This window comes from Rhinopithecus bieti, unplaced genomic scaffold (genome assembly GCF_001698545.2).
Source record: "Rhinopithecus bieti isolate Rb0 unplaced genomic scaffold, ASM169854v2 scaffold_36004, whole genome shotgun sequence".
Classification (NCBI taxonomy): Eukaryota; Metazoa; Chordata; class Mammalia; order Primates; family Cercopithecidae; genus Rhinopithecus; species Rhinopithecus bieti.
In genome coordinates this window covers 1,639,813-1,659,258 of record NW_016815976.1, presented here as the reverse complement: position 1 = coordinate 1,659,258, position 19,446 = coordinate 1,639,813, and the positions used below count along the sequence as shown (strand labels likewise).

The window sequence follows — 19,446 nt, the reverse complement described above, 5'->3', positions numbered from 1 at the left end:
TTTGTGGCTCAGTTTTCTCAACTGCATCATGAGGTAATACTAATACCAGTCTTACTGGTTTATCCTGAGGATTCAGTGACTTACTGTACATAACTATGCCTGGCATATGGTAAGCACTCAGTGATAGCTGTCACCACTGCCACCAACTCCCCCCTGCCCATCATCGTCATTATTGTTGTCACTTGTGGACTTGAATATGGAAACCACGTGATGACAGGAAATGACTGCAGAGTTCTGGGTTCTGCCACCATCACTACCCAGCTAGTAAAATAGGATGCATATTGCTCAGTTTAGTTGGGCCACACAAAATAAAAATGATGAAGATGATGATGATGATGATGACGACGATGATTGGAGTAGCCAGTTTCTTTTGAGGTCAGGGGAAAAGGTAATGGACAAAGAACCAGGAAGTGGGTGAAAGGAAGAAGCAGCAGCCTCTCTGCTTCTGTAACTGTTAACCTCTGTCTGTGTGTGTACCTAACCCTACCTGGACGTTCTATAAATACAATCTTACTGAATCCCAGTGGCACCACAGTGAGGTAAGAATTCTTAATCCCATTTTATAAATAGGTAAAGTAAGGTTTTAGAGAGACGAGCGAATGTATCCTGGCCATGCAATGGAATAGTGATTTGAACCCAGTTGTGTTAAACTCTGAATCACATTTCTTTCTGCTCTGCTGGGCCAGCTTCTAAGTCCAAGCATTGACTAACTTTCTGATTATTGTCAAAAGCACTTAACTCTTGTATATCTTGGTTTTCCTTTGTGAATTAGGTCATTGACTGAGCATCAAAAGGAAACTAAAAGAATGTACACGTCGTGTCAGTTATGGCCACCAGAACCCTGTAGGGGAGAAAGGCAATCAATGAAACTGTTCAATGATAATATTGGGTTTTTGTCACTGTATGACTCTATATAATTTAAATGTCATGTTCATTTCCTTAATTGTTGACAAGACTGCAATCTTTATGTGCTTTCTCTTTGGAAATATTAATGTCAACATACATTTCATTTAAACATCAACCCTTAAATCAAAATGCTGCCCTTGGTCAACTGAAACCTCTAATAAAGTTGGAGGAGGCTAGATGTCTTTGAACCCAGTGAGGTGGCTGTTTCATGACCTTGGATTGCTCTTCTCCGGGTGCTTGAAGATAGGGATCTGATTAATAAGGTGGGCTCTCTCCCTCCCAGGCCACCTGGTTCAGACCCCACATCACTAATTATTCATGCCATAGTATAGGCCCCTGGGATTTTCTCTGGACTGTGCCTGTAGGGAAGGCCATGAGGCATGCATTTAATCCTCTGCCTGCTGATACAGAGTGTTTTATAGGCAAAAGTAAATTCCACACCTCCACCACTGCATGGAGTTGACCCTGTTCATGCTCACATGTATTGCCTGTTGCTTTTTAAAAAAAATACCCTGCCCTCATATTAGGAGTGCAGGGGTTGGCAAAATTTCTCTGTAAGGGGACTGATAGCAAGTATTTTAAGCTTCGTCAGCCATATATTCTATGTTGTAACGACTCAGCTCTGCAGTGGTAGCCTGAAAGCAGCCATAGACAATGCATAAACAAATGAGCATGGCTATGTACCAACAGAACTTCATTTACAAAAGTAGACACTAGGCCAGATTTGGCCCATGTACCATAGTTTGCCCACTTTTGACTTGGAGATACGTCGTGACTTAGTTTGGTCAATTTCTTTTCGCCATGTATAAAGGACCTACTTTATAAAGTGCTGCATTGGCTGCTGGGGATAAGGCCAGGAGGCATGGTCTTGCTGTAACAGAGCCTACAACCTGTCAAAGAGACTATGTTAGCCAATTACACAGACTGAGACCCAGGTCTTAACAACCTGTGACCTTGGGTAAGTTCTCAGCCCTCACTAGGATGTTGATTCCTACTTCACAGGGTTATGAAGCTTCACTTAGAGAAAGGCTACACCAGGGCCTGGCACCCAGTTTCTGAACCATAAGTGTGAACTGGGAAAAGGAGGCAAACTGAGGCAAATTCCACAGTGTGGAATGGAGTCTTGGGTTGCAGGCCAGTGAAGGGTAAACTGAGGCTAGAGAACCCAGTTAGTGTAAACAGATGAGAGTCAATGCTGCTGCTACCTGGCCCTATGCGCACCTTTACTGTGGTCACATAAAACAACAAGCTCTGGACCTGGCTTCTACTAGACTCAGAAAGTTGACGGAGCCCTTTGTTGTGAGTCCTACTGAATAATGTCAGTATCTTAGTTAATCAATTCTGCGACTCTCATGTCTTCATATTTTAACAACTCTAAAATTGGGATGGATCTTTGAGTTCATATCAAATCATTGTTTAATTAGCAACATGTAACCTTTACTAGTGGTATTGGAATAATGATGCATCTTACGATTGAAGATGACTTAGAGATGAGGAAGACAGTATCTAGGACTTATTGGTTTTTTAAAATATATCAACTGCTACTGTGCTTGCTTATTTGTTTCTTCATTCTCTTTTCACATAATTATTAGGCACCTACTGTGTTCTGGGGAAGTGTTTTAGCTGTTGGATATATGTACAGGCAAGGTCTTTGCTCTTGTGGAATAATCAAGCTGTTGCAGGAGACAGTAAACAAAGGAATGCTGGAAAGGAAATGAAGGTGTGATGCAGAAGGTTAATAGCAGGCTGGGCGTGGTGGCTCATACCTGTAATCCTAACACTTTGGGAGGCTGAGGCGGGCAGATTGCCTGCGGTAAGGAGTTCAAGACCAGCCTGACTAACATGGTGAAACCCAGTCTCTACTAAAAGCACAAAAAAATTAGCCAGGCGTGGTGGCGCACACCTGTAGTCCCAGCTACTCGGGAGGCTGAGGCGGGAGAATCGCTTCAACTCGGGAGGCAGAGGTTGCAGTGAGCCGAGATCGTGCCACTGCACTCCAGCCTGGGTGACAGAACGAGACTCTGTCTCAAAAATAAATAAAATAAATAAATAAATAACAGAGGAAACATACTGAGATGAGGGGCTCAGGCAGTGGCATTTGAGCCCAGACATGAAGGATGAAAAGGAATCATCTCTATGGAGGGTGGTGGGAGGGGAAGCATTCCAGGCAGAGGGAACAGCAAGGTGAGGAGGCAGGTAGGTGGTCAGCAAGGGAGAGAGAGGAAAATACAGGCTGCAGAGGTAGACAGGTCATGTAGGGCCCCATGGCCACCATGAGGAGTTTGGATTTTATTCTAAATGAAGCAAGAAGCCACTGGAAAAGTTTAAGCTGGGCAGTGTCAGGATTAGTTTTACATTTAAAAACGTAAAAGAGGCTGGGTGTGGGGACCCACGCCTGTAATCCTAGCACTTTGGGAGACCGAGGCAGACAGATTGCCTGAGCTGACTCAGAAGTTTGAGACCAGCCTGGGCAACATGGTGAAACCCTGTCTCTGCTAAAAATACAAAAAAATTAGCCAGGCGTGGTGGCTCGCCTGTAGTCCCAGCTACTCAGGAGGCTGAGACACACAATCACTTGAACTCAGAATGTGGAGGTGGCAGTGAGCTGAGGTCATGCCACTGCGCTCCAGCCTGGGGGACAGAGCAAGACTCCGTCTCCGCAAAAAGTAAAATGAAAAGCTAAAAGAGTTGCCTAGTCTTCAGTGAGATTTCCTCACTGGATCCTGCAGATGAGGACCCCAGAGCCCAGGGATCCAGAATGAGGGTGGTAGAAAGATGGGCGTGGGGAGATCCAGATACCCTTCCCATGTCACACACGGTGCGGCTGTGGTCCAGCCTCTTTCCTTGTAAACCTTGTTTTCCTCTCATGTATAAGATGAAAAACTAGTGTCTTTGAGACCTCGATTTCCCCATCACCCAATCATAACTTCAGTCTTGTGCCTATTCCTTAAAATCATTTACTGTGAAGCCTTGCAGATGGCCCTACTTTGCTAACAGGACAGCCCCATAATCCCCGCTATAGAGAGCAAGTATTTTTGCTTGTATTTGGATCATAAAATTAACTCCCTCTGGGCTCCCCCTAGGGAGGCCTCTGCTATCATCTTTTTTTTTTTTTTTTTTTTTGGAGGCAGAGTCACACTCTGTCACCCAAGCTGGAGTGCAATGGTGCGATCTTGGCTCACCGCAACCTCCGCCTACCCGGTTCAAGCGATTTTCCTGCCCCAGCCTCCCGACTAGCTGGGACTACAGGAGCACGCCACCATACCTGGCTAATTTTTGTATCTTTAGATGGAGTTTGCCATGTTGGCCAGGGTGGTCTCAAACTCCTGACCTCAGGTGACCCACCTACCTTGGCCTCCTGCAAAGTACTGGGAATGCAGGCATGAGCCACTGCGCCCGGCCGTCTTTGTTCTAATCTAATACCTTCTCACCTCCCTGCTGCCTTCTGGATTCTCACCCTCAGCCTCTTTATTTCCTCCCAACTTGCCATTTCTCACCCCTGTGTTTGGCAGGCCCTCCTGTCACACCTAAGACTCCTCCCATGTTACACACTACATTCATGGCCAGTCTAGACTTAACCCAGAGCTGCTGATTCCATGTCTAGTGTTTTACTCAGTTGTGTCACCTCTTCACAGTTCTGAGTGTAATTATCAATTGCACTTACCCAACAGCTGATTTTTTTTCCCCCTCAAACCTGGAAAGTTTTGGACTGTTGATCTTTTCCTTCTGTTTTCCCTCCTGCTTACTTCACTCCAACCATTTCTCTATAAACCAGGCAGAGTCCCTCTGCACTGACTTTTCTCCCTTCCCGGAGTGTTCTCCCCATGTAGCCACGTCGCTCACTTCCTCACTGCCTTCAGGCTTTCAATCAAATGTTTCCTTCTCAATGATCCTGCCCTTGAAATTGCTATCTGCAAAACAGTGGTCAGGGTAGACCTCATTTAGAAATGGTGATTCAAATATGACCAAGTTACTAACAGCTGCAGAATATTTGGTCCAAAACCAGCCATGAATGGAGTAATGAAGAAATGTTCTGGACAGAGTGAAAAGCCCATGCAAAGGCCCCGAGGCAGTGCGCTCATGGGACAGCAAGGAGGCCAGTGTGGCTATACCTAAAAATCAGAAAGTAGAAGTGAACAAGGCTGCACAGGATGTAGGAACCCTTTGATACAGTCCTTGTAGAAAGTGGCTAGTCAGGTGTGGTCCTGAGACCAGCAGCATCTGTTTTATTAAAAATATAGAATCTCAGCTCTCACCCCAGATCTACTGGATCAGAATCTGCATTTTAACAAGCTTCCCAGATGATTTGCATGCGCATTGAAGTTTGAGTGGCACTGTCATAAATCATCTTTCATTTCTAATGACTTAATGCCCAGTTCTTTCCACTATCCACTCCTTCCTTCCCTGCTTACATAACACCAAGCAGAGGCTAGCACTGCCCCAGTGATCTTAGGCATTTAAGGAAAAGTTAATTGCTTTTCCTCTAAAAAAAAAAAAAAAAAAAAATGTTGTGGGAAACCCTGAAGAAACCAAATAATCATTGGGCTAAAAACAGAAGCTTGGGCTTTCATATACTTTCCTAAAATTAATTGGTCCTTTGTTTAGGGAATGCTTCAGGTTTTCTTCCCCTAGAAACTACCACATCCTGTCCAGATACCTTCCAGTCTTCCAGTGTAATACATTGTTTATTGGGGTGTGTGTGAGTGGGTATTCAGTGCACTTCCACAGTTCCCGATGACTGCACAGGTCTCTTCTATACATTGATTGTTCATCATATTTTATAAAGAGCTTTCTTTTTTTCCTGTATAACCAAAGCATTGAAACTATTAGGCTATTAACACACCAAGAAATGCAATCAATCAGCTGATTATCATCTAATGTTTTAATGATCACATTTTTAATCCAATTATACATGTTTGAATCTTTCAGATTTTCTTTAATTAAAAATTGCCTCCTGGCACTGCTATCAGAAATAAGAAATTGAACAGAATCAGCCAGATATAATTTAACGTTGAAAGGAAACTGCAAGGATAACTGGGCCTCACTGGGCTTAATGGTTGACCATGACTTTAAAGCCCTCATACAGAATTTCCTAATTGATAAGAAAATTTAATCATCTTCAGCTATAAACCTTTTGCATTCAAATAAGCTATTTCTTTTCCAAATAAACCTCCCCTAACTGATTATTCATATTGTCATTCAGAGTACTTAAAAGTGAAAGAAAGGGTTGGGTGAAATGTAGACTACTTAATACAGTGTGTATTTAATATAAAAGTCATACATTATTCATTTTTGCAATTTGAATAACTTTGAATTTAGCATCCCTGTTCCTCATCTTTTTCTTTGATGAACAATTAATTATTAAAATATAATATTGTCTGCATATAGCACCCGGGATCCTTGAAAGTGGACTACAAGATTCATTTCTTTTCAATTCTTTTATCTAGTAATGCACAGTACCTGCTTATTAGGGTATAATGGAATGAATGGTGGTATAAATAGTTTTTCAAATATTTTTCTCAACTAGTAAGTGGCTGGGACAGGAATGTTTTGAATTCAAATGACTAATTATGATAAAAGTTGAAGGCAGAATGCACTGATCAGGATGGGCATAGAGTCACACTGCCCTTTTATAGCAAGACTTATTTAACAGGCACTTATGCATGCTTACTGTGTCGAGCGCTCCCCTAAGCCCTCACCTGATGTTAACTCATTTGATTCATACTGAGAACCTCCTTATAATGTCAGTGTTATTATCCCATTTTACAGATGAGGAAACAGTTACACAAAGGTTAAATAACTCTTCTAAAGTCAAACCTTTAAGTAGACTGGTTAGGATTCATATCCAGGGGACCTAGCTCTAGCACTTCTCCCCATTTTATGATATCTACATGTATTAAGATTTTATTAGCCAGGCGTATGGGCTCACAGCTGTAATTTCAGCACTTTGGGAGGCTGGGGCAGGAGGATTGCTTGAGGCCAGAAGTTTGAGACCAGCTTGGGCAACACAGCCCAAGAACCTCATGTCTACTAGTTTTTTTTTTTTTTTTATTAGGCAGGTATGGTGGTACAAGCCTGTAGTCCTAGCTACTCAGGAAGCTGAGAGGGGAGGACTGCTTGAGCTCAGGAGTTCAAGGCTGCAGTACCACCACAGCCTAGTCAACAGAGTGAGAATCTGTCTCTGATTTATACAAAGAAAAAAAGAGATTTTATAAATAGAAGAGTTTACGTTTTCAGCTGAAAAGTGCTTTATTTCTTCTTCCCAGTGGCTATACTCAGGAACCACCAGTCTTGAGTCTGGCCAGTTGAGCCCCCATGGCTTAAGCTGGCATCAGTGGACAGTACTAGAAATATAGAGCTACCATTTCTAAAATTGATTCTAATTTGTAATTAAGCATTGCGAGCACCCCATTTATCAGTAGAGCACTATCTGTGGGACTGAGCAGGCAATGAAATTTTCAGAAAGATCGCTGCAAACTGATGTTCAACTTGAACTGAGACGGGGAGAAAAGAGCGAATTCTGTAATGTATTGTTCGTGTTAATTCTGTAATGCATTGTCATTTAGTAATGGGAGCACCTGAACATATAGCATAATTCCCCCCACCTCACAAGTCAGGCTATGGGTATCAAGATGACTTTCTAATATTTGGGAATCTTTTCCCACCCCCAACGCTTGTGTTAAAATAGGGGGAGGCAGAATACGACCGAAGGCCAAATCCATTCTACTCTCTGTTTTGTATGGCCCCTGAGCTAAGAATGGTTTTTACATTCAATCCCTACTTAAGTGAAATGTTATTACCCTAAAAAGGAATCGTATTATTCTCATTAGGTAGACATATATTTTGAAAATTGTTCTCAGTTATTAATGGCATTTCAAATACAGTTAATAAGGTTGTGAAAGTTTGCTTATTATTTAAGTACCTACATAACATCTTCAAATTCACCTCTTGGCCTGCGAAACCTAAAATATTTACCTTTAGTACTTTACTGAAAACTGTTGCTCATTCCTAGCTTAAAACCCAAAATGAGCCAGCCTGTACCTCTGCTGGGCTTATGCTCAGCCACATGCTTGCCTTGTTAAATCTGGGCTTACAGTGGGCCAGGAACTATGCGAAGCCCCTTTTGTCTGTTAACTTGCTTAATTGTCACAACAACCCTGAGAGTAAATATTCTCATTATTCCCATTTTTCAGATGATGGAAATAGCTCAGAGAGGTTAAGGCCTTCGCCTAAGGTCACACAGCCATCAAATGTCAGTTAATTCAAAGCCCACGCTAGACTGCTCATGCTGATGGACAATATATCTAACGTTGTATGCCTTTAAGGGCACGAGCAGTAATCCAGTTTAAAAAAAAAAAAAAAAAAAAGATATGCACAAAGCATTAAAGAAAGTAAATGACAAAACATTGGTAGCTTAGAGGAATAATAGTAGTAAAAGTAATAACAATTAGAGTAAGAATAATATGTATCACGTATGCGATGTTTACTGTGTTCTGAGCTCTCTGAACCCCTTTCTTGTATTGACTTATTTATAATCTTCACTACTATAGCCTAGGAAGGTTTCATAACTTGCCTAAGCTCACACAGCTGACAGCGGAGTTGGGATTTGAACCTGGGCAGGCTGAAAATCTGCTCTCCTCAGCCACCCTTGAAGAAATGCACCAGTGCTGGGGGTGCTGATGCAGGCAGTGGTTAGATCTCAGTTGTCAGCACTGAATGATGTGTCCTGCTCTCCAGGCATACTGTTTCAGATTCCCTGAATCAAGAGTCCCATGGGAGTCTCTGTATTCTTCATGTTTTTGACCTTGTGTCTGTTACATCACCCTGGTCTTCTACTTACCCAGCCCTAAAGTCAAAGAATTGGACTACATCGATGGTTTTCAAAGTGTCCCTAGGTCCCCTACTCAGCTTCAGCCACCAGGGCTGACTTAACTATTTGAGTTGCTGGGCTCTTGGGCAAGATTTTGTTTGAAGAGACCATTCTTTGGCCTCCAAAGCCACTGAACTAAGCCGCTGAACTGTCCAAGTCCCTTCCAGATCACACAGCCCTAAGATTCAATGGCAGCAATCGTGGTGGAATGAATAAGCAGTGAAGCCAGGCCCTCCTCCCCTGTCCCTTGTACTGGGTCTACCCACCTCGCCACCGATCTGACTGCACGTGCTGATCAACAAAAGTCAGAACTTGCCTCTGAAGCCCTGGTGTTGGTCAAGAACAGAGAGGCCTTTCTGAGTTTGCAGCAGGGGTCACACGCACTTTCCATCATGCCTGCTCAATCCATAAGCCCATTAGAGAACTTACGTAAGAGCTCGGCCCTGTCCAGTGTTCCCCCTTTGAAATCTAATCTCCTCCTGTTGCTGTGGCAGGTGCTTTTGCTTTATCTTTTGATGCTCTTTAAAGCCGTGGCCTCTCCCTAGAGTGTGTTTAGATGGGGACCTGGCTGCCAGGGGTTTGCCGGGGTTGTCTTGTCACTTCCTGTCAGCATTCCGCATGCTTAACTGCAACCCTAATGTTGGATTGGGCCCCGAGGGGAAAACTCTTCTGATTCTCTAGCTATTCGGCCTGGATCCCTTGATCCTAAGGCAGGTTGGTGTGCTGCGGTGTGACCCCAGGTTCACCTACAACATGAGGGAGACATGAAGGTGGCAGTTTTGCAGTTGGTGGTGCCAAGCCCTACCCACCCCTCTATCACTTGGGGCTTTGTGTTGACTATTTACACAGCCCAGGAAGCTCAGAGGCAGCAAGCAAAGGCCAAAATATTTTCTTCTCCTGGCCAAACCAGTCCCCGCCAAGCATGCTTGCAGAGATTTCCCCTGTCATTAGGCTGCTGGTAACCAGGTTTAAATTAAAGCCCAGACTTGCCAGTGGGCAGAGGGGCAATTCCGTTAATTTCTAGCCTTTTGTACAACAGAAATTGTTTTTGTAATTTTGATTATAGAGCCCTATGATTTGAAGAGTTTTGCATTTATTGGTTAATACTAAATTTTTCTTTTAGAAAAACACGAATTGAACACCTCTCTGAGAATCAGCCAAGGTTTCTGAACCTCACGAATAACTGCTGTTACTTCGCTGTGCACTAGTGCTTGGGCTTGGTTATTTAACTTCTCTGTGCCTTGATTTCCACACCTGTAAAACGAGTATTAGAAAGCACATACTTCATAGAGTTGTGAACTAAGAGAGCATAGTGATGTGAATAATAAAATCCTGGATTCTAAACCCAGCTACCTGTTTCTGCATCCCAGCTCTGCAAACTGGGGATGATAATAGGACTAACTTCTTGGAGTTATTTTAAGCATTAAATAAATGTATCCTTATAAAGCTGTTAGAACTGGGCCTGTTGCATATAGTAAGTGCTGTTTAAGTGTTTGCAACATGTAAATACTCAGAATAGTGCCTGGCATATAGGTGAAGCTAAATCAATGTTAAGTCTTTGTCAACTAATCTTTTCCAAAAGGCAGTTGCAATTTTAATTATAATATAGCTGATTTCTGTTGGGTTTTTGCATTATGCCCTAGTTACACAGACTTCTCGCGTCTGGGGATGCACGGTTGCCCAAATGCCTGCACTAGTTGTTCTGCATAAAATTGAGAAGAGGAAGGAAGGAGGGGAGGTATGAGGCTTGGGAATAATATTCCTGTAGGTACAGGTGTGTCTATGACGTCACCTGGAACCCTGTTCCCAGGGCCCATGGTGGAAGCCATGAAGGAGCTAAGGGACCTCATGAGCAGAACTCCAGTAGTCTTATTGCATCTCTAACAGGGAAGAGGAAAGAATCCCAGATGTAAATTCAAGACTACATGTCTGGAGATGTATGTAGAGACTAGAACCTTCTCTGACTCATGAAAGAAGCTACATAGTTTCCTGGGTGTGCTTGGGAGAATTACAAGACATTTTCCTCATCTTCTCTGCGACACTGTTCCTTCCTGTCCCGGAGCCTTTGCTCATGCTGTTTCTATTGCTTACAATGTTTTTCTTCACCTTGTTTGCCCCTACCCTTGCATTTTCACATTGCTAACCTCAGTGCCTTCTTTCGCTGAGTCAGAGTTGTTTGGCGTCTCTGGTGTCAAGACATCTGGATTCACATCCTGGCTTTGCTTCTTAGGAGCTGTGTGACCTTGAGCAGACACTAACCCATTACATGCCTTGCTTTCCTCATAGATTAATCATATTTTCATTATTGGGTCTGAACTGAAATGTCATTTCTTCTGTTTAAGGGAAGACACCTCCATGTTTGTAAAAAGAATGCTGGCTCCTGGGGCCATTCTTTTTAAGTTTCTCGTTGTGCCTTGGTTGGACTTCACTTTGATTTGGAAAGGACTTGGGTGAAACCGTAATGAAATGTAGCCAGCTTTGGAACTGCACGTTACTGGTGGCTTACAGTTTTCTTTTCATAATGAGTCTCTCTATGTGTCCCAAAGTTTGTTGCACTGATTATCTATCTGTTCATAGATAATTGGAGAACAGTTCTATGATGAAACAAGATTGGGAAGGGGTGGGTTAAACAAAGTCAAGCCCATTTCTTTTCTGTAACACTTCTCAGAGATTTTAGTATGCTAGAGTGTTTTGTCTATTTCCTGGGGAAGGGGGAGGGACTTTAATGTGGCCCAAACATGTTCATCATGGAACCTGTTTTTTACTGAAATATACTGTGGTGCTGGTGTCCTCAGAACACCCTGGGAAATGCTGCTTTGTTTACTGAGGCCCTCCCACCACCAAATGCTAGTGCTTCTCAGGATATAAACAAACATAAGGCTTGTGATGTGGCACCAGCATGCCGAGGGTGTTGACTGTCTGCGGCGTGGAATGGCATGACTTACCATTGTGCTTTTCTTTTCCCTTTTTCCCCTAACAGAGAAGGAGACCTTTCTGGATCCTTTCGTCCTCCGGGACCTCCTGCCTGCATCCCTGGGCAGCTATTATCGGTACACAGGTTCCTTGACCACACCACCGTGTAGCGAAATAGTGGAGTGGATAGTCTTCCGGAGACCCGTCCCCATCTCTTACCATCAGGTAGATATTCTGCCTCAAGTGGGGCTTCTGTGTTTACTTGCTTTGTATTGACTTAACAATCCAGCATGGCTAGAGTATACCAGTAAGGAATTTGTTCTTGATCTTGTGCACGTCATTGATTCCTGCAGTCTTTCCCACAAACATGTTTCTGAACCCAAGAACTGTAAGCTATGGAACGTGGTTTCTTAGCCGCAAATGAAATTAACTCACTAAAGAGAATTGCAGGCAGGAAATCTGAGTATTGTTTAAGTATTCAATCTTGAGGAGGTAATAATAGCTATCCTCGCTGATGATGACCTTTTGTGCCAGAAACTCTTCTAAGCTCTTTATAAATGTTGACCAATTTCATCTTCATGAACAACACACTTGTGAGGTAGATGCTATTGATACCCCCATTCTACAGTCTTAATGAGGAGTGTGCTGTGCACACCCCATTTTATAGAGGAGATCGAGCCACACAGAAGGTTACTTGCCCACAATCACACAACTGGTAACCATGCCGTGGTGTCTGATTCCAAAGATCATGCTCTGACCACTAAGCCTACCCACAGTTCAGAAAAGAAAGAGATTTGTGGACATGGAGAAATGAAATAAAACATACCATTGAGTGAGTTCTTTCTGTGTGCTATGCGCTTTACTCAGCACTTTACACATGTCAACTTAATCAGTGGCAACACAAATATAGAGAGATGGGTATTCACATAGAACATCGTGGCATGGAGAGATTGGGTAACATGCCCAAAGATTCATGGTTAATGAATGATGAAACCAAAAACTAAGCCTGAGTTTGCCTGATTCCAAAACCCATGTTTCTGACCACTATACTGTATTGCTTCCTTCTGAGTGTGGCCTGGGCACATTTCATGGGAAGGCATGATTTAGGCTGAGCAGTAAATGTGGGTAGGAACTGATGAATTGGAGATAGGATTGAGGCAATGTCAGAGGTAGGGGAACCATCCGGGGAATGAGAGGTCTTTAAATCACCTCATGAGGTCTGAATGTATGGTTGAGGATGATTCTTAGAAGGGACATGTTAGTTGTGCAAAATTCAGCATGGATTGAATTAACACAAGTGTCAAATTTCTTCTGTATTATTCCCGAAAACAGAGCCCGGAAAAATGGATAGGATTTGTAAGAAAGTGGATTTGAGCCATTAACCAGGACTTTCCAAAATTGAAAGGTACTTAGGATGTCTTTCATAGAAATGACCACCTCCACCAGTCTGATTGTTCTAGTACCAGTTGACCTTCTGGGGCTTAGGTCAAGTATTCCATTAGGTGGATCTGAATAGACGTTGACCAACCAACTACTTGGCTGGCCTTGGGTCACATGTCCATCTTTGAATGAGCCACCAGAGGTGCCAGATAGCATCCTGAAACATCCAGTGTTACCTCTCAGTGGGTAAATGGGGCAGGTTCCCTGGAAGAAGGTAAGGGCAATAGAGACACTACTCCCCTAACCAAGTTAGGTCGTGTAAGGCCAGGCTGAACAAATTTATTTGGCCTCACTGCTGTTTTGGCAATCATTTTACTTTCAGATATTTTTTCCTTTTAATCTGACCCTGACAATAAAGAAAGGACTGGTGATTTGATTTCAGAACAGGATCTGCCAGCCTTAAGGAGATAATGAAATAAGAAATGAGTTTTCTTCCTAATGGTGATGCCAACATTGTTTCATTAAAAAAATAATAATAAAGTTACAGCCCAAATATTTATATATGCAGGATTGACGGAAGGGACTTTTTTTTCAAGCTCCTTTTTTGTCAATTAATAAATACTTTTGTCTTGAAAGATTGAAAGATTTGCAGCTGGGCTCAGTGGCTCGTGCCTATAATCTCAGCACTTTGGGAGGGTGAAGCAGGAAGAACCCTTGAGCCCAGCAGTTCAAGACCAGCCTGGGCAACGTGGCAAGACCCCCATCTCTACAAAAAAAAAAATTAAAAATTATCCAGGCATGGTGGCACATGTCTGGTGATCCCAGCTGCTTGGGAGGCTGAGGTGGGAGGATCACTTGAGTCTAGGAGGTCAAGGCTGCAGTGAACTGTGATCGCACCACTGCGCGCCAGTGTGGATGACAGAGTGAGACTCTGTCTCAGAAAAAAAAAAAGAGAGAGAGAAAGGTTTGAGATAATGAAGTTAAGAAATACTGATTTGGCTACTTTTCATGTAGAATTCCATGTAAGGAGAGGCAGAGAGTCGCTGATTAGCTGGAGAGAAATAAGACCATTAACATATGCTGGGTTTCATTACAGCTCCAGATTTGAAACAAAAGACAGAGTTTGGGGCTTGGATGTTTTGCCAAGTATTTGTCTTTTAGAAGCATTTTGATCGTTTTTGTAACTGGGGCTCTGAGAAAGTGCTTTTTAAATATCTGCTCACTATTCCACTCTCTGCCACCCATACGCTCAAAGAGAAGAAATAATGTAAGATCTGTGTTTGCCTTCCAATATATAACTTCTCTGTAGGTATTGTGTTTCAGGGAAACAGAAAAGAAATTAATCATATTTGCTTTCCAGGTTCTTTACTACAAACCATCTTAAGATAATACTTTACTTTTATCAGACACTGCTTCATGTGTCCCTCTCTCTCTCCCAAGGGAGGAAAACAGCTCATATTCATGTGGCCAAACTGGATCCTTGCTGGCTGGCTTTGTGGAGGTCACAGCTGTGTCAGCCCTTGGAAAAGAAAGCATTCACCATCCAAGTATTATCGCTTCAGACCTTCCCACCCTGACCCTGCCAACATTCTTTCTGAAGTTAGCACAGAATGTTCATTTCAGAAAGGCGAACAGCCAATTCGGAAAAGCCAAGTAGTCAGGAATTCCATGTCTGCCTCTGACAGAAAGAAAACATTCCTAGTCCCTCATTCTTCTACTTCTCTACAGTCTTTGTATTCTCTCTTTTCTTCCCTCTCATCCAGCATGGGTGCCTGCACTCGAGTAAAATTTGAGGATATTCACCATAAAATATAATGGTTAGCACAAAGTGTTGACTTGTATGATGTGGATTTCTTTGAAGCCTTTCAGAGCACATGCAGGCAAACACTAATCTTTCCTCTTTTGTTCCCTTTTGTGATTCTAGTTGGGCATTCAAATCAGCCTTGCCAGCCAGCGCACTTGTACCTCTGGCTTGTGTAATAATCCAGATTAAAATACAGCATTGCTAACCAAACCTTACCTTGACTTGGGATTCCCCACGTAGTCAGCATGGCTTACGTGGCCCCTCTAAACATCTTCTGAAAATATCAGGCCGAAATCATGCCACCCAAACAAAATGGGTCACCCCAACAAAATGGCAGCACTCTTGGCCCTTGTGTGGGATGTCAGAGGAGCCAGACAACACATGGAGATGGCTGCAGCCAACGTGTCCATGATCAGTCATAGAAGATGATTAGCTTTCAGTGCAGTTAACTAGGATTTGTTTTCTTCTAGAATAGTGCTTCTCAGATGATGGTTCTTTGCCCATAGGCAACTAACCCAACCTTTCCTTTCCAGGACTATTTGCATCTTGTTGGTTAAAATAAGGCATTGCCTATGATTTTCCCCAGCATGAATTTTACTTAAGTGCTTGTAGGGGTGCTATCAAAAGGCAATAAGTAAGTGTGACTGCGTCTACTTTGTTTACCTTTAGATGTGTGATTTTTTTTTTTCCTGATGGTAAACTGGAATAGACAGAAAAGGTTTAATTGCATGACCCTTTTTTAACCAAAGGTATCTGTCAGAAAGAGTAGAGCAGCTCTTTGAAGTTAAGACTGTGTGCTTTGGAGGCGAACTGCCTGGGTTCCATTTATGACTTTGTTCTTCGGCCAGATTACTCAAGTACTCTACTATTTGGTGCCTCGGTTTTCTCATCTGTAACATGATGATAATAACCCCCACCTCATGGAGTCACAATAAAGATTAAATGATGGAATATGTATAAAATGCTTAGACTAGGACCTGGCATCACAGGAAGTGCTTGGGAGATATTAGGCGTCTTTGTTGTTGTTGGTGTTGCGGTATTAAATGATCACCAAACCTCTAAAGCAGGACTGTCTGGTAGAAGGAAAACCACATCATTTAAAATGTTGTAGTGATCATGTTAAAAAATGTAAAGAGAAACAAGTGAAATTAATTTTAATAGTATAGTTTATTTAATCGAATATGTATCCAAAATATTATCACTGCAAATGTAGGGCTAGCCATATTTCTAATGGAATAGCCACATGTGGCTACTGGCTGTCACAGCTGTAAGGTTTATCTTAAGGCCACGACAACTGGTGAGTCACTTAATTCAGAACGTTTCTATTTCAACACATGATGTGCAGTGCATGTGAATGAAGGAGGTTTTTAAATGATGGGGTGAAGATGCCATCATTAATCCAAAAGAGATGGCTTTCTTTGTTAATTATGGTTAAGTCCTTTTCTTTCTATAAAGCCCTTTCTATAATCACCTTCATGCAAAACTGACTGTAGCCGCAGGAGGGGCATGGCCCTGCATTTAGCTAGCTGTTCTTAGATTTTATGTTTGCAGCTGTGGTTCAGTAAGTAAAATTTTGGATGCTCCAGGCTACCGGGAATTTAATATTCCATTATCATTGTCTTGTTTAATAACGAGGCAACAAATAGGACCTGCCCTGTCATACCTCAAATGATTGGTGAAGCTAAAATAATCTCCATGACCTTAGGTGAGATTTTTCCAGTTCCTAGTTAGTATCCTTGGTTTCCTTACTGTGCTAATAATGAATTCTGGTTTTGTTTAATTGCCATTATATGCCCATCCCTTAAACTGTTGTGCATATCAGCCTTTTAATGGCTCATAATTATATTACTTTTGGTTTTCTCTCACTTCTCCCTTTCATCCACAATGATGCCCTGCCCAAGTCTTGTGGACAGGAGCTCTTGCTACACAAGAATGGCATGAATAGATTTCAACTTGCCTTTGATTCAAACCGACAGATTAAAAACTAATTATTCTCTGTAATACTTTTATAATAAAAACTAAGTTGAAATGATTTATATACACTTCCAGCCAACACATTTGCAATTCAAGGTTAAAATTGTTCTTGAAACGGCACCAGTTAAACTGCAATTACAAATCCCCAAGCAGGGATAAAAGAAAGAAATGTTTTACACATTCACTTCAAAAGTTTAAGAGTCAATTTAATATTATAGAAATAAAACTTTCATTTATTTTACTAAATGATAAAGACTTCATTAGTTGTATTAAAGTCGAGATAATTCCAAGTGTGTTTATTACCCTACTGTGGCAGGATCAGCCAAGAAAAGTGAGGGCTTTGGGAGGTGGACAGGATTTTCTCCTTGGGCCTGCTATCTTGTTCATGCCTCCCCGTTCTTTCTGTGTTGGGCCATTGGCAGTTTCTATTCAGAGTGCAAAAGGGTGAAGATAGATAGATTTATGTTGCTGATGCAGGGTGCCCTGTGTGGAACTGGCTTTGGGGTTAGCTAAAGGGAATTGTTTCAGGACTTCTAAAACTGCATCCATTTCTCCACTGCAGTGTGACTCAGTGGATAATGTTAAGGCCTCTTATGCCTGTGGCATGAAGTAGCTGAGAGCATACAAAATAGAGTCAAACAGACCTGCTATTCTAAGCCTCATTTCACCTCTTGGTTCCCGTGCCTGCATTAGTCCATTTTCACATTGCTGTAAAGAACTACCTGAGACTGGGTAATTTATTAGAAAAGAGGTTTAATTGGCTGTACAGGAGTCATGACTGGGAAGGCCTCAGGAAACTTACAGTCGTGGCAGATGGGAAGCAGGCGTGCATTACATGGCTAGAGAAGGAGGAACAGAGAGAAAGGGGAGGTGCTACACAATTTTAAATAACCAGATCTTGTGAGAACTAACTCACTGTCACGGGAACAGCAAGGGGGAATTCCGCCCCCATGATCCAGTCACCTCCCGCCAGGCCCCTCCTCCAGCATTGAGGATTACAATTCCACATGAGATTTAGGTGGGGACACAGATCCAAACCATATCAGTGACCTTGGGCAAGTTACTCAATGCCTCTAAGCCCAATTTCCTTACTAGTCAGTAACATTAATACTAATACTGCTATTAATCGTTATACTACCAGCAGCCTCATGGGATTTCTGTGGATTAAGTGAGAGAAAGCACATACCAGTCTCAGCACAATGCCTTGCGTGTAATAAGCACCCAGTAAATATTGCCTGCTAGTGTTCATGATATAAGAGTGTTCTTGTAATGCTACTTTAATGTCGTTACTTTAAGCTAAAAAGAAGTTGGAAACCAAAATAATGTCTGTAAAGTACTTAAAGAAGTACCTGGCATGTAGTAGGTTTGATAAATACAAGGGGGATAAGGAAGGGAAGGTTGATAGAGCATTTTACAGTTGTCATAAGCTTAGAGTACAGTTGTAGTTACCACAGTCCTCATAAAATAATAATCATAGTAGTGATAGTACTTACCGAGCACTTGCTGTGTGCCACGAATTATTCCAAATACTTCAGATATCACAACTCATTGAATAGTTACAAAAACCACAAGAAGGAAGTAGTGCTGTTACCTCCATTGTACAAATAAAGACACTGAGGCACAGAAAGATTAAATAATTTGACCAAGGTCACACATTTAGCAAGTAGGGTTTAAAAACAGGATTTTGTACCCAGGTTAGCAGGGGTAAGGGTTTTGAATTTGGAGAATTAGGCATAGGCCAGATCAAAAGGGCCCCACCATTAAGGATGGGAGGCTGTCAAAAAGTATTGAACAGAGGCATGACGTGATCTCATATATATTTTTCAAGGATCACTGTTTAGCTGTTAACCAGATCTAGAAAAGTAGAACAAATTACGCACCAAACATATGGACCAGTCAAAGGCCCAGAAAGACACAACATTGTCTGTATGATTTGTTCTATGGCTCCAGCATGACTTCCATGTTGCACAACTCTAGGGGACACTATCTCATGGTGGGCTTATGGCACCTTTTGGAATCAAACAAAGTGGAGGTCCAAGGCAAGGGTTGGGGTCCAGAGACAGACTGAAGTTGCCATGTAATGAGGTATCAGTAGATTTCATCACAGCCCACTTGCCAAAGTGAGAAATGTAGACTCCTCTCACCAATCCAAGACTCCTGGAGGTTTTTAACTCATTGGCCAAGCATGCCAGTTACCAAAGAGACAGGCCACTGGCGAATTTCATTTAACTTAGAAAAATGACAGGGTTTTAGTGAATGCCGCCAACCCACGGAAGGACATTTGATCAGTGTGCTAAGCTTGTGCTGCTTTCCCTCTTTTGTATGACTGTCAAGAGCAACTGTGATCCAGTTGACAATATAATATCGTTCAGGTCATCAGTTCACTCCCAGAACCATCACATCCTTTCTTCAAAATCTTGGGGCAAGTTAAGTTAATAACAAGGAAGCCGCCATGCTTTTAAACCATAGCATGTCATTAAGCTGTAAGAGCAATTTAAGTGAAAGCATTTTTGTGTTAAATTCAGAACCTGCCTCATTTTTAGAGTTATGTGGCTTGTTCTTTCCGGAGGCTTCAGAAATAAACTTTTTAGGAGAATTT

At 42.2% G+C, this 19,446-nt stretch overlaps 1 protein-coding gene across 5 annotated transcripts in view; it reads left to right on the top strand.

The window, feature by feature from the left end:
- The window catches only part of PTPRG (protein tyrosine phosphatase receptor type G), a 747,615-nt gene that overhangs the window by 597,597 nt on the left and 130,572 nt on the right, over window positions 1-19,446 (top strand). For all 5 annotated transcript variants that reach the window (XM_017854227.1, XM_017854230.1, XM_017854229.1 and 2 more), the window contains one exon: window positions 11,757-11,914. In XM_017854227.1, coding sequence (XP_017709716.1) covers window positions 11,757-11,914 — 158 coding nt within the window. The remainder of the gene's footprint in view (window positions 1-11,756; window positions 11,915-19,446) is intronic.